This window comes from Sciurus carolinensis, chromosome 3 (assembly GCF_902686445.1).
Source record: "Sciurus carolinensis chromosome 3, mSciCar1.2, whole genome shotgun sequence".
In the NCBI taxonomy this organism is placed as follows: domain Eukaryota; kingdom Metazoa; phylum Chordata; class Mammalia; order Rodentia; family Sciuridae; genus Sciurus; species Sciurus carolinensis.
In genome coordinates this window covers 2462704-2484496 of record NC_062215.1, presented here as the reverse complement: position 1 = coordinate 2484496, position 21793 = coordinate 2462704, and the positions used below count along the sequence as shown (strand labels likewise).

Below are 21793 nucleotides of genomic sequence, written 5' to 3'. Positions count from 1 at the left end.
ACCCTGGCCTCCTCCGGTGCGTGGGCCTGGGGCAGGCCACCACTGTGAGGCCTCAGTCCAGGTCCCTGCAGGCGCTGGACGGTGGACGCACGGCAACCCTCCCCATCAGGACTCTTCAGGCTCCAAGGCAGGTCCAGCTGCTGGCCCTCCCAGCAAGCCCACGTGCCACTGAACCCGGCCTCCAGCTCCCTGCACACACAGCGGCCTCGAAGCAAGGTAAGGGCTGCTGCGTGCCCCCTGGGGCTGCCTTCACGCCTCCACGCCTGGCGGAGCAGGAGTCCTGGCTGTGGCCAGGTCACGTGCCTGGGGGGCAGCAGAGCTGAGCAGAGCCTGGCCGGGGACCAGGCAACGCAGCCAAACTGGCCTTGGGCCAGCCTGATGAGCCCACGATGCCACACGGGCCTCTCGGACACTCGCCTGGGGACTGAGGGAGAACCGGCACCTCCCGCCCCTCCTGGGACGAGAAGGGAAAGGCCCAGACTCCCGGGGCCTGGCTTGGTCAGGGGCCAGTCACATCCTTCACGACGGGCCTGGGCCCTCTCCCTGGGGAGGGTGGGCCGCTGTGCTCAGCCAGCAGTGGGGTCCCTGCCACGGTTCCGCCTGGGCCCGAGCAGGAAACTCACCTGCCCTCGCTCTCCAGGAACGCAGAGCTGCTGCCCTCCGTGAGGCCTGCGCTGACGGGCGAGAGGCAGAAGGGCGAGGAGAAGGCGTCCGAGTCTGAGTCGAAGGAGCTGTCCCTGCTCACGCCGTCCACAGAGAGCCCCCAGGAGCCCTCCTCCTCCCCGGCCTCAGGCCGCGGCTCCCGGCCCTCCTCCGCCCCATCCTGCGGGCCGACTGCAGGCAGGACTCCGGAGCTTCGGCGGGCAGGCTGCAGGGCGGGGTGGGGCCCATCTGCCCGCGTGCCCAGGGCCAGCTTCTCGCCATCCTCAGGCGAAGTGCCGATGTGCACAGCCTCCTGGATGCTCTGGGCCACCACCAGGATGTCCTCCTCTTTGGGGGTCAGCGAGGGCCTTGGCTCCAAGGGGGAGGCCTGCTGGGGGGCCCCTGAGCTTGGGTTGCGCCGGCGCCGGTGACGGGGGGCCTTGCGCACAGGGGAGCTCTCCGGGGTGATGTAGCGCAGGGCCTCCTCGTCCTGCCTCTGGATGCGTGAGTTGGGGACCCAGGCCAGGATGAGGGTGGCCCCCAGCAGCTCATCCTTCTCCATGTACAGGCACAGGTACCCTGCGGGGGGTTGCAGGTGGAGGTCAGGGCTGCACAGGCTGCTTGGCACTGTGGGCACAGCTGGGCCCCAGAAGTGGACTGGACGTGAGCAAACACCCCAGGGCCAGGGCTGAGCCACCCGTGTCCAGCAGGTCAGGGGGCTGGCCCTGGACAGCAGCCGGCCCTAGCTTTTTGGCTCAGGTTCACAGCCTATGCTGAACCACTGGGAGAGTCATCTGACTGCGCTGGGCACCTGGGGAGGGACGAAGGCAGGAGACTGGACTTCTGTTTCACACCAACCCGCGCTGGCAGGTACCTGGGCCTCTTCCCACCAGCCCTGTGTTCTCACCATTTCTTCTTTCACATGCAGCAGCTGGAAGAGGGGCTGCTTTCCAAGGCTGCCCGTGAGCCCCAAGGGAGAGGGAGCAGCAGCTTCCCCAAGGCCACAGTGAGTGTCCAGGAGCTTGGTGTGGGGGACGGTGGCACTTCCCGAGCAACACCGAGCTGTTCCCGGGTACTCCAGTTCCTAGGCTCCTAGGCACACGGCACCCTGCCCGGGCTCCTGCCCCTGTACTGAAGAGGCCCCTGGGCAGGAGCGGCACCCTGGACCACACCTCTGTGGCTCTGCCATCAGCCACAGTCTCCTTGGCACTACTCCCATGTCCACGAGAGGCTGGGCACTCGGGACCTCAGCCAGGTGCACACAGGGTCAGGTGAGGCTGGGGCTGATGACCACAGCCCAGGACAGGGGTGAGGGTCTGAGGCCCTCTGCCCCTCGGCCCCGGCCTCTCCTCCCTGCATCGTGATGGAACACCACAGGCCGCTGCCCGGGGACTGCTGCTCGTCTTAGGCCCAGAGCAAGCATACCTGGAACTGCGACCCTGAGCCCACCCTCCCTGGGGCGAGGCTCCAGTCAGGAGCTATGCTGCTGCCCTCTGGGTCATCCTCCCCGAACCCAAGACCCTGAATTCCAGGCCCAGACAGCGGCGCCGGCTCCCAGGAAGCACGGCGGAGGAGCTGGCTGGAGCGACTGCCCTGGCCGGAAGCCCACGATTCCAGCCCACACCTGCCACGGGGCTGCGCACACGCTGGGCAGGAGCGTCCGCGGCTTCAGTAGCCACGCTCACACTTCTACTCTGTGGAAATGCACGGCGACATGCTCGGATCTCATTGTCATTTGTCACTTTTAAGTACATCAGCATCTCGTCTGGGATTCCAGTCTGCACTTTTGCCCTAGGCCCTGAAAACGCTAGGGTGGCCCACGGGGAAGGAAGGCTCCCGTGGTCGCAGGATGCGGGGCGAGGACGCCCTCTCGGCAGCCTGGAAGGCCCGAGACCACCCTGTAGCCGGCGGCACGGCCCTGCGCCCCAGGAAGGAGCAGCCTGTGCCCCATGCGGAATTCCTGCTGCGAGCACCTGTGGTCGCCTCTACTGGAGCCCACGCAGGCTCCAGCCCCATGAGTGAGGCCACTGGGCAGAGCATAAAGCCACAGAGAAACAGCAACACATTCACTGTTGCAAGTCACCTGCATGAGTGACGAAGGACCACAAGGCTTCCAATGTCACCGCACACCCTCTGCTCCTACCCGGGGTCCAATGTCACCGCACACGCTCTGCTCCTACCTGGGGTCCAATGTCACTGCACACGCTCTGCTCCTACCCGGGGAGCAGGCTGCAGGACTCCCCTGGCCTGCCCAAGGGCTGGACCTAACACCCGCAAAGCCCCCTCCTGAGGGATGGCTATTCACGCTGGAAAAGGAAACGATGTCCTTGTCCTTCTCGTGTGCTGTGGCCCTTGGCCCTCAGTGCCCTGGCTCAGACCCTAGCCCAGCCCTGCAGAACAACAAACACAACGATCTCTTTCTCTGTGGCTCCGCAAAAGATGACAAAGTCCCTGTCACCACAGGAAAGAGTTTCCCTCCCCAGGGACCATGAGAATGTCCCAGGAACTCTGGCAGGTCACATGGAGTTCCAACACGGAGTCTGGAAAGGTCCCCTCCTGTCTCCACCCACCAGAGCCAGTGGGGAGTTTGGTCCCGAGCTTCCATGTGTGGGAGCCCAGCAGAGGCCCAACAGCACCCTGGCTCCCGGGCCTGCTCCCGACCCAGGCACCCCACGCCCGCTCACCTGGGTGGTGCTCCCCCAGCCCCTGCAGCCCCTCGGGTGGGTGCACACAGACATTGTTCTTGGAGTAGATGATCTCTCCATCTAGGACAGAGGGGGACCCGCCACTGCCACCCGGGGTGAGGGTCAGGAGGTCTGAGGCTTTGGAGGAGGCCCGGCGAAGGAGGCGGCCCAGAGACATCGCTGGGCAGGTGTTTCCATTCTCTGTGAGCTGCGGCCCAGGCGGGGCTCACCAAGACCTGCCTGGGAGGAAGAGAGAAGATACACCACGGTCATGCTATGGACACACAGTGGGCATCCCTAGGCTGGGGCTGCATCCTGGTCACACCGCAGACTCCCCCGATGCTGACTAATCATGGGAGCGGGTTTGCTGGCACTGGACAATGCACAGGGAGGCCGGATCTCCACCTCAGCCAGGCATCTGTCCTGGGGGGCCATCCTGGGCATTGCAGGGTGCCCAGCAGTATCCCTGGGACCCTCCCAGGACAACCACCAAAAGTGTCTCCAGATAATGACGAATATCCCTGGGGGTGGTCAAATTGCCCCCATGGGGACCCACTGGGCTGAAGGGACTCTGGCCCTAGCAGCGACCTCACCAAGACCACGGACTCCTGCCTGCAGGTTTCACCTGTGTTCGCCCCACGTCCCAGCCCTCCTCCGGCCCGTTTCCTGGCATCCTGATGCGCAGGGCACCACAATTGTTGAAGAAACAGAGTTTTCGTACGATTCATTTTTAAAAAATGAATCAAGAAACAAGAGGACCGCTGTCTAGAAAAAATAAAGAACGGGCTGGGGAGATAGCTCAGTTGGTAAAGTGCTTGCCTTACAAGTACAGGGCCCTGGGTTTGATCCCCAGCACTGCAAAAAAAAAAGAAAAGAAAAAATAAAGAACTCCAAAGTCATCACAAAAAGAGCCAAAATCCTAATAGAGAAAATGGGCGCGTCACAGGAGGAAAACCAAAGAGCTGATAGACACGGAAAGAGATCTCACTTTCAAACGAAAACCAATACTCAGCAGCCTGGCACAAGACGGTGGAAGCCAGGGGACACATCCTGGTCAGAGGAGATGCAGGGCAGGAGGCGCAGACACGGGCTCTTGCCTGTGCCAAAGCCCGGGCCGGGCAGCAATTTGATCCTGCAGGTTTGGCACTGCTGAAACTTTCAGGAAATGCCCTGGGTGGTTTTCCAAAGTGCAGTTTGCAGTTCCCTGTGTAGAGGACTCTGAAATCAATCTAGTGGGTCTTGGCTGGCATAAGAGAAGAAGAACAGAAAATGCCCTTGTCCACAGTGAGGCCAGGCACTGGGCCAGGGAGCGTTCCTCTCAGGACACCCTGTGGCTCTGGCAACCTGGGGCACACGTACAGTCCTAGCTTACAATGGCTTGACTTTAGAATGTTGAAAAACTGATATGCTTTCAGCAGAAACGGTTCTGCGGAGTTGGAATTCGGGTCTTTCCTGGGCAAATGAAGTCTGGCACAAAGGATGCTCCTGTGGTACTGGGCGGCAGCAGCCAGGGCTCACAGTCATCCATGGAAACCAGCACACTCCAGCACACCATGTTGCAGGCCAGGAATTCCACCCGCCCCGGGAATCAAGTGCATTTTGACTTAGGACACGCTCAGTCTACAAAGGGTTTTTGGCGGGGTGACGCCATCATGAACTGAGAAGCAGGTGTACCTGATGTGAGCCGTGAACAAAAGGTCTGGAAGCGTCCACGTGAAGAAACCCTGACACTGCACCAGGAGACGCCCAGGAGGATGCTTCGGCTGCAGGAACAGCCCAAGTCCAGAGAGCAGCTCCAGGAACCATCCAGAGGCGCCCATGAATGGCGCTCAGAAGCATGCACACCAATCCCAGACAGAAGGACCGCGGGCAGGCCTCTGTGCAGGTAAGAGACAGGCAGCAGTGAGCCGCACCTGGGCCAGGGGTCGTGGGGTCCTGGACCGATAGCTGGGCTGCAGGTTAACCAGCTTCACCAGAGGACGCAGGAGAGCAGAGGGCTGGGAACAACCCCAGGGGCTTCAACCTCACCTCTCAAAGCAAAGACCTGAAGCCAAACGATAAAACCACCACTGGGGGCAGACAAACAGATGTGGTACAATGGAATATAGTTCAGCCTTGAAAAGGAGGGAAATTCTGGTGCTTGCCACAGTGCGGGAACCCTGAGAAGCTTGCGCTGAGTGAAACACGACCATGCGTCACCTAACCAGCGTCACCTAACCAGCGGGACACATTCTGAGAAAGGTCCCATCAGGCAATTCTGCTGCTGTGTGAACATCGTGGGGTGCACATAGCTAGGCCAGCCACACCTCCCTGGGCAACAGAATCCCATGGGACCCTCCGCATGTGGGTGGCCGGTCATTCACCAAAATGCAGCCCATGGCCACAACGGCCAGGATCCCACCCACAGGGAGTCCCTAGAGCATCACAGAGAGAAAGCACAGCAAGGGCTGCAGAGGGCTGCAGGGAGGGAGGAGCGGGCTGGGTGTTTGGCAGGTATGACGCTTCCGTTTGGGGAAGACAGGAACGTTGCGGAGACAACAGTGTGATGGTTCGCGAGGTGAATGAGCTCAGCGAACGAGCTTACGCACAGCTAAAATGGCGCCTCGAATGTGAGGCTGGCATAATAAAAATAAATTTAAAAGTTACTGATGGGTGGAAGCTCTGGGGATATTACATTGTTCTCTGATCCTTCTGAGTTTTTCACATTTCTGTAAAACTCTGGAGCTGCTGGAGGCTGTTCCCTAAATCAAGTCTTTCCACCTCCAACACTTGGAGAGACGCTGGGGTGGAGAGTCTGGGGTGGAGAGTCCAGGGCAGGGGGTCCCGCTGCTCAGCAGGAGGGTCCCATGGGAGGCCAGGGCAGGTGCAGTGGGCAGCCACCCTCCAGGGACCAACTGGTTCACTGCCTCTCCAATGCCCCTGTGGTATTATTCTCCAGCCTCCCCTGCCCTGTGCACATATTCTGGTGTCCAGGTGACAGCATGGCTACTGACTCTCCGCAAACAACGTTCTAGCAATCTCCCAGCCAGCCCAGGGCTGCCCCTCCCCATCCTGCATCTTTCCACCAAAAGATCCATTGCTTTGGCCTCACCCAATGCAAAGGTCCCAACATCAGCCTCACCTTTGAAGGTCACCTGTCTGTGGTCAGGACCCAGCTCCGGACCTCACCTTCCAGCCCTGAGTCACAGACATCTCCTCTCAGATCTGGACTACGTCCAGGACCCCAGACCTTTCGGTTCCCCTAACGCAGCCTTTCCCAGCCCGCTCCCTACCCCAGTGTGACCTACAGAAAGAAGCTCTCCCCCAGGTAAGGGGTCAGCAAACTCGTCCTACAAAGGGCCAGGCGGAGAGTATCTCCAGCTGGCTGGGCCAGCTGTCTCTGCCCTGAACACCAACTCTGCCCTTGTAGGGCGCAGTAAGTCTAAAGGGGTGCAGGGTGACGCGGAACTGTTAGAAACGCTCGAGCTCAGAGTGGCTACGATTTTCACTTGCCAGTCGGTCTCCAGGAAGCCCTCTGGCCACTCTCGTCCTTGTCACCTGAACTCATCCTATAAACACATCATTGCACACTCTGACCAAGGACAACCATGTCACCAGCCTTTTTAACTCATATCAGAAAATGTGTGTACTTCCCATTAACCGTCTGAAGAAGACACATCCTTACTCTAACGATGCCTCTGCTGTCCACAACAGTTCTGGAACTCAGAAGTTCCTCAAGAACTACAAGTTCAGTTGGCATGGAACCACCACATGACCCAGATCTCCCACCCCTTGGCATTTACCCTAAGGAAATGAAGTCAGCATGCGGTACAGATTCATTTACGTCCATGTTTACAGCAGCACGACCCACAAGTCTCACTGGGGAACCAGCCTCGGGCCCGCCAATGGATGAATGGGTAGGGATAACGCGGGAGGTACACACGGCGGAGTCTCACTCAGCCCTAACGAGAACCAAGTGATGTGGAAGGAAAATGGACGGAGCTTAAGAACCTTATGTTAATCAAAATAAGCCAAATTCAGGTCCAGGATCATATGTTTTCTCTCACATGTGGACGTTAGAGAGGAAAAAGGAAAAGAAAGACGGGGCAGATCTCCTGAAAATTGAAGAGAGATCAGTAAGCGGAGGAGAGGGCTGGGGCGGGGAACGCCGGGGAGTGATACTGGCCTCGTTATATTATTACATTATGGTGTGCACGTGCGAATGTGCAACAACAAATCCCACCAGCACGCACAACTACGGTGCACCGATACAAAGTGTGCAGGAAAAAAAGAATCCCAAGGTCAGTTAACAAGCCATACACCAAAATGACTCCCCTTCTCCAGACCGGTCGAGCCCGGTAGAAATGTAACCCAAGTTCTGTATATAATAGTAAATCTTCTAGCGGCCACATTTAAAAAGGAAAAAGAAATAAATGAAATCAATTTCAACATGGCTTCTTAACCCAGTATTTCCAAAATACTATCATTTCGGTGTATCATCAACATGAAAGAACGATTCGTGGGTTACTTTATGTATGGAAAGTCTTCAGAAGTGGCGCGGCTCACTCACATCTCGCTTCCTGCCCACCACGTTCCTCCGGCCCTGTCGTGCCTCCGTGGTGGCCCAGGCTGGGGGTGCAGCTTCTGTGGAGCCTCTGGGGCATCACTTACTATAATCACAGCCGCAGCTGCAAACAGCTCTCACTCAGCTGCTTCCAAAATCAAAACCGCACTCAAGTGAGGATATGTGGCCACCGGGGAGGATAATCAGAAGAAGGTGCCAGAAGGCGCCTCCAAACCCGGGTTCAGTGCAAGCCACAGGCTCCTGCTCCTGGAGGGGCTCGGTGCAGAGACCACACCACGCCCTCCACCCTCCACCACCAGTGCCAGGGCTCCCAGATGGTTCCAGAAGAACAGCTGGCGCTCATGGACAAACCAGGGCAAGTCTGTTAAACATTAGCCAGGACTGTTTGTTCCTTTAAGGCAATTCTTACCTCTTTTAAAATGTATTTGCTCTTTCCTCTTAAATCAACCTGCTTCCCAACCTCTGCTCACCAGCAAATGAGAAGAAAGAACACTACACCTGTTTCTTTAAGCTGTAAAAACTTTTTGGGGAGTTGGGGCATAGCCCAGTGGTGGAATGCTTGTCCAGCATGGACAGTGCTGGATTCCCCAGCACAGAAGAGATCGGGAAACACACTTGGAAGCATAAATAGAACATGTCCCTTAAATCACTGACCCCAAAACACATGCGTAACTTCTGCTAATGCTTCGGCCCTGTCTAAAAATAAACACATAATAAACTTTAAAACCCACTCACAGGAATTACATCATTTCTTGCTTTCATTTTTCTGACAAATACATACATGTTCCCAGGTGTTATGGGTTAAACCCCAGGACCTCAGAGGTGACTTGTGGAGAGAGCACTTCTGCAGAGGTGACAGGTTGAAAGGTCACAGTGGTTGCTCTAACCCACTGCACCCAGAAACCTTGTACAGTGAGAATGAGACCCACACAGAGAGAACGAGGGGACAAGGCGGCCCGGACTGTGAAGATAGCAGCCTGCAAACCAAGGAGAGGCCTGGAAAAGGCTGGTTCCTCGCAGCCTGGGAAAGAACCAGCTGGCCATGGCCTTGACCTTGACTTCTGGCTTCTAAGACTGGCAGAACAAGCCTGTGTTACTTTGTTACAGCAGCCCTAGGAAACTAAGATCACATTACTAACAATGTTAAAACTCAAAAGGTGCCAGGTAGGGTGGTGCACACCTGTAACCCCAGCAGCTCCGGAGTCTGAGGCAGGAGGATTGCAAGTTCAAGCCAGCCTCAGCAACTTAGCGAGGCCCTAAGTAACCCAGCAAGACCCTCTCTCTAAATAAAATACAGAAAAGGTCTGGGGGGCTGGAGTTGTGGCACAGTAGTAGTGCACTTGCCTGGCATGTGTGAAGCCCTGGGTTCAATCCTCAGCATCCCACATAAATAAATTAATTAAATAAAAGATCCACTGACAACTAAAAAAAAAAAAAAAATGGCTGGGGATGTGTCTCCGTGGTTGAGTGAGTGCCCCTGAGTCCAATCTCCAGTGCCAAAAAAAACTAAATAAAATAAAATGCCTCAAAGGGCTAATCCTGCACCTTAATAGCTGTGTGCAGTTGACATTTGGTTTCCAAATGGTTGTCACTTAAATAAGAAACTACATCTTCATTAGCAAATCTTCACTGCAACCTCTGTATTTCCAAAGGATAATTTCTGGGATTCCTGATCACTTCCCCAGGAGGAGCCTAGACACATGGTGACCAACAGATTTCCAAACAGGTACCAAGATCACCAGGGATTTAAATCCCTGTCAATTTGAGAACTGAAGAACAGTTATCTGATGGTCAGTTCATTGGAGCAGATTATTCCATATCTATTAGACACTTGCATTCATCCTGTGAACTGTCTATTGGTGAGATTTGCCAATTTTTCTCCTGGGATGGTAGAATTTTTATTGCTATGTAGGAACTCTTTATATAGGAAATATCATAATCCTTTGTTGAAGCTGTTGTGTATGTTTATTTCCTAATTTGATGGTTTCTTTTTAATTGTATTATCCATTTTGAAGAACAAAAGTTCTCAATTTTTAGGCAAATTGATGGTAACGTTCCTTTAGTGATTTCTCTTATTACTTTTATATATTATATGATCATTTCCAAGCCAAAGATCCATTAAACGTTGGTTTATATTTTATCTACTTTTCTTATTGTTTCAATTTTCAATGAACTACTATTCCTATTCCAAATTTCCTAATTCAAAGTGTGCACTTATCTGAAAATGCCTAGAATTTTAACATAAGCATCAACCAACTCACTGAGTCTTTATATTGTTTACTTAGGCTATCTGCCTGATAAAAACTGGTAAATCAATTACAGCTTAATAGAGCGGTGGTGTTGGTTATGTAAACCTTATGGAAATTTTTTAAAAAGGGGGCCCTGAGTTGAGACCAGAGACGCAACAGTTGGCCCACCTCTGGTCCGCACTCTGCACGCGCAGCTTCTGCCCCCTGCCTGTGGTCCACGATGCTCACCCTGCCGCGCTGCGATGAGGGTAACTCCTGCCCCAGGCCCGGTTCCCAGGCGGTGCTGCAGTGGCAGGATCCGGCCACCTTCCTGCCCCAGGCTGCCCCTGGAGAAGTAGGAAAGGCACCAGCAGGAACCCACAGGGCTCTCCAGATGATCAGCACATGGCCCCGCCACCCTGCTGAGCGGGCAGCCCCCGAGGCACACCGCCAGCGGGCTCCGGGGTGGGCCCTGCAGAGCCGCAGCCAGCCAGTGCCCGGCAGTTCCAGGCCCACATGCCGCAGCCTCCTCCCCAGGGCGGGAACCGAGCCTGGGCCACACTGTCCAACACCCCCTCCCTGCCCAGCGGCAGCCCCACAGCCCTCCTGGAGCCCCGGCCCTGCTGGGTTCTGCTGTGTGATGAGAGGTCCTCGCTGTCTGCAGCCAAGGCCTGTCCATCCAGGGCCTCGCACCAGGGGCTCCCCTCTCCCTGCAGCCCCTGCCCCAGGCTCCCAGCTCAGGACGCGGCCCTGCTGCCTGCCACCCTCCCTCGCTCCAAGTGAACGACCCTCCCCCAGCCCAAAGTCACGGCTCCTACAGCTCCTACGTGGTGGCGGCTCCCACCTGCCAGGAGAGCCCTAGGGACAGCAGACCCAGCACTGGGCTCCGTGCGGGGTGGGTGGGACTGCTGACCGGCACCCACGCTTCATGGTGGGGGGTGGGGGCACGTGTGGAGGTTCCATCAGGGTCTCCAGCTGGGTGTGCAAATGAGTTCACCCCACCCTGTCAGAAGAGAGGGAGGAGGAGAACCCCGATTCCACCAGGTCAGCCTCAGAAGGCCACAAGGAACCAGTCGAGCTCAGGAGGGAGGCCTCCCGGGGCCAAGCTCCAGCCCCAGCCGCCCAGGCGGGCTCCACACGGCACACAGGTACCGCACCCATACGTGCAGCACACACGCAGCACACGCGCAGCACACCCCGCGTGCACCTTACACACGCAGCACAGCAGGCGCGTGCACCCTCTGTGCTCCTGTCAAAGCTGCCTCTGTTCTCCAGCTGCACAAACAATGGCTCGTCAGCCACCCCTGGTTCCGGCTCCCTCTGCTGTCACCTGCTGTTGGCCCACAGGGTGACAGGGTGGCTCCAGGGCGGCAGAAGTCCCCCCAGCGCAGGGCCCAGTGCCCATGGGTCTCGAGTCCATGAACTCTAATCTGGTCACGGCCCCCAGGCAGCACCGGGCACTTGGAGGCGGCAGGACGAAGGAGTGGCCTTCCTGGGGTGGCAGAGCCCTCGCACGGCCCAGCTCCCAGCTCCCCACCCCAGGCTGCGGTGCCCCCCCCTCTGAGCCCTGCAGACCTGCTGCTCTTACTTCCAGGGCCTGGAGGGACCTGCCCACCCTCCCCGTCCCTGCCATGTCCCGAGGAGCCGGGGTCACGGGCAGAGTCACAGTGCCTTCCTCACAGTGAGGGCCACAGGGACAGAACAGCGTCGGGCCCTCTGGGGAGACTCCAGCCCCACCCGACCCGGAGCCCCTCTTAGGTAGCCGTGGCCATGATGCTCCTGCCAGTCGCCCACTTGGAGCCTGCGTTAGGTGGTCCTGGCCTCCCCCTTCCTCAGAGGAACCCAGCAGCCAGCTGCCCTGCTGAAGGGCCCCTCGCAGGCCTGGGCTCGCCACCCGGCACAGCTCTGGGTGAGGAAGAAGAGGGGAGGCTTCAGGAGACAGGCACAGGGCACAGGCCGGTCAGGGAGGGCAGGAGCCTCACCCCCACAGGCCCACTTCTGCCTGAGGAGTGCGGGGTCCCAAGTGACCCCAAGCCCTCCACGCCCAAGCCCGCCATGGGGCAGCAGCCTGCAGGACCCCAGCAGCACTCTCCACACAGGGCCTCTTGATTCTGACCCGGAAGTCACCTGGGTGCCGGGGCCAGGGACACGGAAGTGGAGAGGAGGGGTGGGTGGAGCCCCCACAGCTCCGCGTGGAGTGCCAGAAGATTCCAAGGAGAGGGTGCTGGGGTGGCGCCTGAAAGGCAGGGAGGGCACAAGGTGGCGCAGGGCAGCCCTGGCACCTCCAGGGGCAGGAAATGAGGGTGCCATCAGGGAGGGAGGACGGCCTGGGGGTTAGGGCAGACCCCAGAGCCAGCAGGGAGGCCACGGCCGGGAGCAGCACACAGCAAGGCGACGGCCAGCGCCACGAGTGAGCTGGTGCCACTACACACACCCCAGGCCTGAAAACGGTCACGTGGAGAATGCCACGCCACAGGACCGAGCTGCGAGTCCTCCCTGTGCTGTGCGCGTTGCTCTGTGACCCAGAACTGCTCTCCACACGGGCACCGCACAGGCAGCAGCGCGTCGAGGCCCAGAGCGGCTGTGCCAAGATCTGCCAGCACTTGGGAGCAGCCCAGGCTCAGTCAGCACCCGGACAGGCTGAGCGTACAGCCGGGAGACGGGAACCTGCCCACGAGGGCCCCCCAAGAGCTGCCGCAGCACGACTCCAGCTGCAGGCTGTGCACTCCATCCCAAACCCAGACCTGGAATGCTCCAGATCCAAAGAGCCAGCAGGACCCAAGTGGAAAACTATACCTGACCGTGTGCCGGGCCACCACGAGGCACAAGTGCACTGGAAACACCGTCCAAGGGGGTCCGCGGGCCTGCGGATAAGCTGCCAACACCCAGCGCGAGTGAATTCTGCATCCAGACTGGGGCCCAATCCCCAAGAGCTGTTACTCTAATGCAAATATTCCAAATTAGAACAAAAAACCTAAAAGCCAACACCTTCCGACCCCACGCACTTCAGGTAAGGAACACTCAGCTGCCCAAGGTGGTCTGGAAAAGGGAAGAACAGGGAGACGGCATGAGGATCAGCGGCTTCCGGGAGCAACGAGCGAGGGACGGAGGACAGGTGGAGCGGGAAGGCCTCGGGACAGTGGGGGACGCGGATCGTGCACCAGTCTACGCCCATAGAACGTCCAACACCAGTCACCCTCATGCAAACCGTGGCCCCCAGGTGACAAGGATGTGTCCACCAGGTTCGTCTGTTACAGCAGATGGGCCATGCTGTGGAGGATGAGGACGACAGGGAGGCTGTGCACTTGTGGGCTGGGTTTACGTGGGGGTCTCTGTGCCCTCTGCCCACTTCTGCTGGGAGGCTAAGACTACTCTCAAAAAGTGAAGTCTTGGGGCCTGGGGAGATAGCTCAGTTGGTAGAGTGCTTGCCTTGCAAGCACAAGGCCCTGGGTTCAATCCCCAGGCCCACATTAAAAAAAAAAAAAAAAAGTGAAGTCTTGCCGGGCACAATGGTGCACCCCTGTAATCCCAGCAGCTGGGAGGCCAGGCAGGAGGATCCGAGTTCAAAGCCAGCCTCAGCAACTTAGCGAGGCCCTAAGAACTCAGCAAGAACCTGTCTCTAAATAAAACATTTCTTAAAAAGGCCTGGGGCCCTGGGGCTGTAGCTCAGTGGCAGAGAGCTTGCCTGGCATGTGTGAGGCACTGGGTTCCATGCTTAGCACCACATAAAAATAAACAAATAAAATAAAGGCATTCTGTCCTTCTACAACTACTAAAAAAAAAATTATTTTTAATAAAAAGAGCTGGGATGTGGTTAAGCACCCCTGTATTCAATCCCCAGTACCAAAAAAAAAAAAAGGGAAGTCTTTAACTTAAAACACATATATGTGGGCTGGGCTGGGGCTCAGGGTAGAGCTCTTGCCTGGCATGTGTGAGGCACTGAGTTTGATTCTCATCACTGCATATAAATAAATGAATAAAATACAGTCCATCAACAGCTAAAAAAAAATTCTTTTAAATGCATATATGTATATGTAGCGCACACATACACCATCTCCTGGGGGGCAGATAACAAAGCCTGATAACTTTTTAAACAAAAATAATTGAGAGGAGGATGCAGAGCCACAGGGTGGAGCTGAGCACCATTAAGGAACTGGGCGGATACTGGAGGCAGCAAGAGGACCGAGGCTCACACGCCCGCTCCTGGGCCCCGAGCCCGGCTGCTAGGGCCAGCAGGGCTGTGTGACAGGACAGCCTCCTAATGTCCTGAACACGACCTTGAACACCCTGGCACTGTGACCTCAGGAACCCGCCATCCTATGGGGTGGAAGGGCCAATCCTATGGGGTCCTGGGAGGCAAGGAAGTTGGTTTCAGAGAGGGCCCAGCACGAGAGGGTGGCACGCGGAGCACCCGGGGCCCCTCCTGGGCGATTCCCACCTATGGTCACAGAGGAGTGGGGGCGAGTCGGCTGGCACACAGCCTGCAAGCACCAGCAGCAGAGCCCCTAGCCCACGTGAACCAGGCAGCCTGAGCAGACACCGCGGTCCAGCCCCCAGTAAGCACCGGTTAGCTGAGTCAGAGCTGACCCCGCAGCACCTCCTGAAGACCACTACAAACCCCAAGGGATGAGGTGGACAGAAGGCATGGAGAGGGGACGCCTGGCACAGATGGGCACCTCTTTCCCCCGAACCCACTGGAGACGCTGCTTTCTCTGGAACGCTCCTACCCAGGCCAACTGTGGGCCATAAACTCCTGCTTGTGGGACCCCCCAGGGTTCCTCCTGAGGCACACCTGCCAGAACGCCACCTGCAGGGAGGTTCCCGGGCGCCCGTTTCTGTTGGAGCAGAGGATGGCAATGCCAGCTTGGCAGTTGGCGTGAAGACTACGGAGCCGGAGTGAAGCCAAGATGCAGGCTGTGCACTGGCTCAGGGGACGGAGAGAAGTGACGACTGATGGCCTCAAAGGGGTCCGGGTGAAGAGGCAGGGTTCTGGCCGCACACCGAGCTCGGCGCCAGCGCCCGTCCTGCGCTGCTCCGAGCCATCTGTGACCACGTGACAGGGCCAGATTGTTCCCAAAATGGGCGATTGTGTAACTGGAAAGGAAAGAACAACTAGGCCTCCCGCAACAAAAACACCCAGCTCAAAAAACAAAAGCAGCTCCAGAGTCAGTCCTGCCCGTTAACCTGCGACTCTGAAGCTCACACCTCTGAAGCCCACCGGTCCCAGCCACGGCCGCCCCAAGGGGACAGTCAGTCTCAAGAGGGTCCAGGTGGCTGGAGCTGGGGCTGCCTATAGGGAAAGGTGCACGGACAGCAGGAGCTGGGGGAGTTGGAGGAGGAAGGCGAGGGAGAAGACGCGGAGCAGAGCGGGAAGGGGTGCTGCCCCTGCACCGCCAGGCCCAGCTGCAGGCCGGCGGGGACCCACTCGTGCTCCCCCTCCTGTAGGAGCCTCCTGGCCACCAGAACTTCTGTGGCTTGTGTGGCACTGGGGGGCTCCTCCAGCACGTACTTATAGGGGTGAAGTTAAGACATTTATCATCCAAAATGCACAGACCGGGACAGGGTGAGTTATGCCTAGAAAAGGGGGTCTTGCTGCACATTTTCACCAGAAATGAGCACAACACAGATGGAGAAACCCCACCAGAGGCTGGCCTCCGGCTTCCCTCAGGAAGCAGGCCCACTCTGGTGTGTCAGCTTCCTACAGCCGCCGTAACAGATCACCACACATCTAACCTCTAAAACAACGCAGACGTGTTATTCTGCAGTCCTGAGGTCAGAAGTCTGGGGTGGGTCTCCCTGGGCCACGATCAAGGTTACGTTAGGGCTGTGTCCTCCTGGAGACCCCTTCCACCCCTTCAAAGCCAGAAGGGACTGTGCAGTCTTTCTCACATCCCAGCGCTCTGACAGGGACTCCCTGGCCTCCTCTTCCACTTCTGAAGACCCTGAGACTCTGCCAGTAAGCCAGACTCACCTCCCTCCTCAAGTCAGCAACCATACCTCTCACTGGCCACAACCTCACAGTCACCAGTACTGCCCCAGGACACAGACATCTCTGGAGCCCATTCTTCTGCCCACCACACCTAGGAACCCAAGAAGAGCTGCTTTCTAACTCACAGGGAAACCTGGCACCCAACCACTCACTGGCCATCTAATGACCCTGCAGAGCTGCTGCCCCTGATGCAATATGAGGCGGGCCAGACCCTGATGTCCCCTCCAGGGAAGCCTGAAGGGTCAGGGGGCTGTGTGCTCACAAGCCAGGGCCGCCCTGTGAGTCTTCTCCACCGACAGTCCTGGTAAGAAAGGCTCCATCGGCTCCCAGACAGGAAGGCAGACAAAGGCAAAGCACAAAAGCCTCTTCCGAAAACTGTGAGGAAGCCCAAAGGAACAGGGCAGCCTGCATCCAGTAGGAGCGAGGCCTGGTCTGCCCCCTGCCCTGCCCACTGCTCTGCGCTGTGGGCCAGCCTCAGGGCCACCGGGTCGAGTGCAGGATGCAGTGGCTGGCAGACAGATCCAGTCCTGGCACTGCACGGAGCTGGCAGGTCCCACTCACCTGGGGGAGGCTGCCCACACACTGGGCACTGCTCGCTGCAGCAGGGGTGGGGCAGGCAAGGAGCAGGAGCCTCAGGCCCCTTCCAGGAACGAGTCACGAGATAGGCCCCGCTGAGAGTGCCCCTGGCCTTGTCACTGTCAGACTGCTCCGAAGCCAAACGCCCCAAGCTCTGGTCACTTGCCATGTACACAGAAACTGGTTCATCTGCTTTACCCTCGAAGCCCAAGCAGGAAGAGGCCAGGCCTTATTAAACATGAGTCGGACTTGCACAAATGAGGATGGTTTTCCTCCCATAAAACTCTGCCCAACACACCTGTGACCAGGCCCCGTGCTGTCCTTCCCCCCAGTACCACCATCTTTGGGGATCACAGCTTGAAGGGAAGGCATTACCAGAACAGCACCTGGGTCCTGGACAGCACAGCTTGGGAAGCGGGGTCCCCTCCTGTCCCATCACTCAGGTGAGCCCCTGGGAGTGGACATGACTTGTCCACAAGGGGCATCTATTCCAGGTACGGGTTAGTGCAGAAGAGAACCCTGTTTGCTGCACACACAGCCTGCCATTGGGACTCACCCGGCAACGGCTGTGGCCCAAAGAAGGCCCGGGAAGGGGTGAGAGCAGGTGTCGGCTGTCCTCAAACTGGGGTGTAGGCACGGGCACTGGGGGCCACTGGCCACAGGGGAAGGACTTTAGAGACACAGCACATCAGCCAACCAAACAAGGCTGGGAAGTCTGCTCCTCCAACTATCCAACCATCACACCACTTATGGCCACTCCCCGGACCACCCCAACACCTGGGCCTCCAAGGACAACCGTCTGCCTCAGCACCCCTTGACTGCAAACACAAACATCCCATGTCCCCCAAAGAGCCAAGGAAGTCAGGCCAAGGGGAAGCCACTAAACTTAGAGATAAGCTAGGGTCTGGGACCAAGGAAGAACCAAACCCCAAAGGCAAGAAGGGGGCAAATGCAGGCGGGAAACCAGCGCGCCCACGTGGGTTGGCTTCATCCACCCTGCACCCTTGAACACGGGCACCTGAAGGCGCAGCTGTCCTTGCTGAGGAAGCAGCTGGTACACCACACAACAAATGGGGAGACCCACACGGAGCACACCCCAAACAGCACAGCCAACGCTGCTCAGAGAAAGCATCTTAACACACAGCAAGTAAGAGGGGCCACGCGACACCTGTTAGGTGTGCCCTGTTCCCTCACTTCCAGAACACTGGGAAGTAGTGACCAACTGATCAGACTACTGAACTGGGTCCCTCAGCGTGAGTACACCAGCCCACGATAAGCCAAACACACAAGCTGGCACCTACAGACAGGGCTTCTCCCACAGCCAATCCAGAAAGACTGTGGAAATAATATTGCCACGTCTTTATTTGCAGTGCACACGGGTCATTTTTTATGGGCATGGACTATAAAGACCTGCACACAGTCAGGGTCCAAGGCTCTGTACAGAAGGACAGGCTGTGCGGAACCAACAGTGGATCTGGGTTCTTCCCGTTCCTTTCCGTGTACTGTCTGTACAGCAGAAGTTACTTGAGCAGAGGTGGAACTCTGCCTGACTTCTCTCCTCCTTAGAGGATGAGTACATAGGTTCCCAAGACTGAGAAAAGGATGTACTCGGAGCAGGTCTCACCAGCCGGCTCATAAAAGCAGGCTTATTACAGATGTTAGACCAGGAGCCCCAGGATGAACAGCGTCCAGAACACCAATGCAGTCAGCAAGGTGCAGAAAAACTCCCAGCAGTACTCTGTGTTTGGGAAGAAGATCAACGGGTTTCCCTTCCTGTGCGCTGGCCTCAACTACTGGACATAATACAAACAGTAACAACAACCACCCACAAGCCCTTCCCATTCAAGGGCTCTCCTCCCCCACAACTTCGTATTATACGAAACTAAGTAGCTAGTCTTACCAGAGTAAAACCCCCACCTGAGAAGAAACCGGGAGCCAGGAAGACACAGGCTAAAATTCTGCAGATTTGTGTTACCAGGCAACCAGGTCATCCCTGCTGCCCAGAACAGCCTGTGGGACCCAGACCCAGCCAAGTCACAAAGATAAGACTGAACACAGACCAAAATGCTGAACCTCACATCTGCCCAAAATCAGCTTTCCACTTGAAGAAGCACACATACAAGAAGTCAGAAAAACAAAACCACAATGTTTTTGCAACCTAGCTAAATGTGAAAAATACAAATGATAATAATTTTAAATAGTAACAGGCATTCACCGTATGTCAGGCACTTGGTGCTTTCCACAACCCTTACAAGTCTTTGAAGTAGACAGTATTATTACTGTTTTTACAGATGGGAAACTGAGACATGGGAGAATTAAGCAAGGGCGAGATGGCGGGGTTATGTGAACCCAGCAGTCTATTTTTAGAGGCCATGTTCTTAACCACTGCACCTTGCTACCCAAAACTGGAGGCAGAGGAACCAACACGGGCAGCTCCTGCAAACTCCATGCCTGTCTTCTTAAATGCCTTCGCCCCAAACCCTGGAAGGCTCTTCACAGACTAAAGTGCACTAGCACTAGTGGCTGGTGGTTACACAGGCACGCCTTTGCTGCATCTCTATGAATCTCTTGGCGAAGTGTGCATGTGGGAGGTGAGGCCAGTTTCAGGAGGGGAGGCTCAAGGTTTTCTAGAGCCGGAACATCCTCACTGGAGATGCGGGGCTCACTCCACGCTGCACAAACATGGGAAAGTTACTTCTTCAAGGCTCAGAGTTCCTATGTAAAATGGTGACAAACCACAGTCCTGCTCATGGGTTTATTCTGTGGGTTCTGGGAATTCATGTATAATAATCAGGAGCCACCCACACAGCCATAATAATTGCTAGCAGATTAAACAGTTCCACTAATAAGAACTGTATTTCTTTAGCTGTATTCTGAGACTCTGTTCACCATAAATGTCGAACATGCAAAAAAAAAGGGGGGGGGGGGCTACAGAAAACACAGTAACTGCACTCAGAACAGCAGCCCTGCGATGGGACAGCCACAAAAGGAACATGGAAGTTAATACTCAGCGTACCTTGACAATGCTTTATTTGCAAAAGCTTTCGTGGTTCTTAAAAGTGTTTAATATTCACTATCAATTTCATGTTAATGTTTATAATGAGGAATTTCTAAAACTAACACAGGGGTTTTTTTCAAGTTCTTTAATGGGTTGGTGACAGATATGGGAATGGAATTCCCCAGCCCCCAGGTCTTTGTACCCATACTCTGATAACATGCCCAGTACACAAGCTTTCCTGGGAAGCAGGCATGAGGTGCTTCAGAATGCAAAGCAAGACCCTTAGGATCTAGAAACCGGCCAGCCAGTCAGCCCAGCTGGGCCTCGGAGCTGGACCCAGGCAGTAATACAAACTCTAGGAGGAATGAGGGACCAATTTCCACTGTGTCCTTCCTATTCCTATTTCTGAACAAATCTGAACTAGATTGTGGCCAACGTATGACACCAACTTCCGAGAGTGGGAATAACAGGATTTCAAGATTCACCACCTTCTGGCAGGGTTCCTTAGATTATTTTTAGCGATCCTAAATTAATTTTTTCTTTTCTTTTTTCTTTTTTTCCTTTCTTTTTTATTTTCTTTATTTAAGGAATGAACAGGCAGAAGAGCCAGGATTAAAAAGAAGTGAGTACCCGGACATGTGGATCTTAACAGCCCAGCCCACCCGGCCAACAGGCCCGAAATGGTAGGAAAGCGCGCGGCGCAGGGCTGGGGGCACACTCCGGGGCCAGTGTGGCCAGCGCTGGCACCCCACGAGCTCCCGCTGGCACGCTCTGCCGATCGAGCCAGACAAAGAGCGCAAGTTCCCCGGCCCACGACTCCAGACCGCCGGGACCGAGTCCCCCGGAACGAGGCCCGCTGCCGGCCCCGGGCGCCCGCTCGCCGCGGAAGGAGTCCCAGGGAGCCTCCGGCGTGATCCCGGGTCCAGTCGCAAGGGCCCCGCTCCTGCTCCAGCTCCGCGTGCCTCCCGGCGGCAGCCGGACCCCGGCCCTTGGCCGCCCGGGGCTGCAGGCCCTCACGCCCCTCGCGCCCCCGCCCCAGCTCCGGCCGGGCCCTGATACTCACCCGGGTCCCGCCGTGGGGGCCGGATTCGCGCCGGCTCCGGGAGCCGCCGCCGCCGCCGCCGCCGCCGCCGCCAGTGAGGCGCGGTGGGGCGGGGCGCACGGCGAGGCCCGGCCCCCGGCCCGCCCCGGCCTCCGCCCAGTCCCTCCCGGTCCGCCTCCGCGCCTCCGGTCTCCGCCCCCGGGCCCCGCGCTCCCGCCGGCCGGGCCCCAGGGCCAGGCCCCTCAACCCCGCTGGCCGCACTTCCGGGTCCTCTCCCCGGGAGGAGCCCGCGGCCCTCGCGGGAGGCGGGCCCGTCGGACGCCCGCGCGCCGCTCCCCCGGCTCTTCGGCTGTTTTCCTACCTGGGGCTGGGAGGGGACGGCGCCCTCCGGGAAGCACTGGGCATCCTGCCTCGCCGAGGGCTCCTCGCAGGGCCTCTGGCAAGAGGGCGCCCGAGCCCAGAAAGCGGGAGGTGGGAGGCGGGGTCCCCAGCCCCAGGCGTGCCGACCGGCCTGCCGCCCGCGGGGCCCAGGACCGGGAGGTCCTCGGGACATCAGAGGCGCCCGCTGGACGCAGGTGACACTGCTGTAGCCCTGCGGAAACTGTTGCGGACGTCGCCAAGCTGGGACGCGCGGCGGGGACCCCGACTCGCGCCACCGTGGACTTCTCCAGGCGGGGCGCCCCGCACGCACCCGGCCGGCTCCACGGCCGGCCGCCCCGCGCGGGCCCGCACCGCCGGATGTTGACGGCGTCGCCTAGCAACGGGAGATGGCGGAGCCGGGCGGCTGGGCCGAAGGGTGAGCGAGGCCGAGGGGCAGCGGGTCTTGGAGCAGCCGGGCCGCACTGGTCCGCTGTTCACACCTGGGTGGCCCCGCGTCGCCCCTTGGCCTCCCCTGCGCTTTCCTCCCCGCTCTGCCCCTTCTCCCCATCCCCACTCTGGGCTTCACCGACCCTCCGAGTCCGCCGCCCGCACTGCCCCTTCTCCCTTCTCACCTCCTGTCCTTTGTCCTCTCCTACCCTCCCTCTTCCCCTACTCCAAGCGCCTGCCTCGCCTTAAGACCCCGGACTCGC

General features: G+C 57.7%; 2 protein-coding genes across 12 annotated transcripts in view; one reads left to right on the top strand and one right to left on the bottom strand.

Moving 5' to 3' along the window:
* The window catches only part of Tbc1d16 (TBC1 domain family member 16), a 72646-nt gene extending 51181 nt beyond the window's left edge, over positions 1–21465 (bottom strand). For 7 of the 11 annotated variants that reach the window (XM_047547818.1, XM_047547824.1, XM_047547827.1 and 4 more), the window contains exons 1-3: positions 20745–20816; positions 3327–3566; positions 624–1221 (exon numbers count right to left, since the gene is read on the bottom strand). In XM_047547818.1, the coding sequence (XP_047403774.1) occupies positions 624–1221; positions 3327–3504 (776 nt within the window). In that variant the 5' untranslated portion in view covers positions 3505–3566; positions 20745–20816. Of the gene's footprint in view, positions 1–623; positions 1222–3326; positions 3567–5000; positions 5017–10307; positions 10400–20744; positions 20817–21084 lie in introns of those variants that run through there. The other 4 variants (XM_047547819.1, XM_047547821.1, XM_047547820.1 and 1 more) reach the window with 4 other exon arrangements.
* Ccdc40 (coiled-coil domain containing 40) overlaps positions 20993–21793 on the top strand; it is a 37114-nt gene continuing 36313 nt past the window's right edge. The window contains exon 1 of the mRNA XM_047547817.1: positions 20993–21519. Within this exon, the coding sequence (XP_047403773.1) occupies positions 21491–21519 (29 nt within the window). The 5' untranslated portion in view covers positions 20993–21490. The remainder of the gene's footprint in view (positions 21520–21793) is intronic.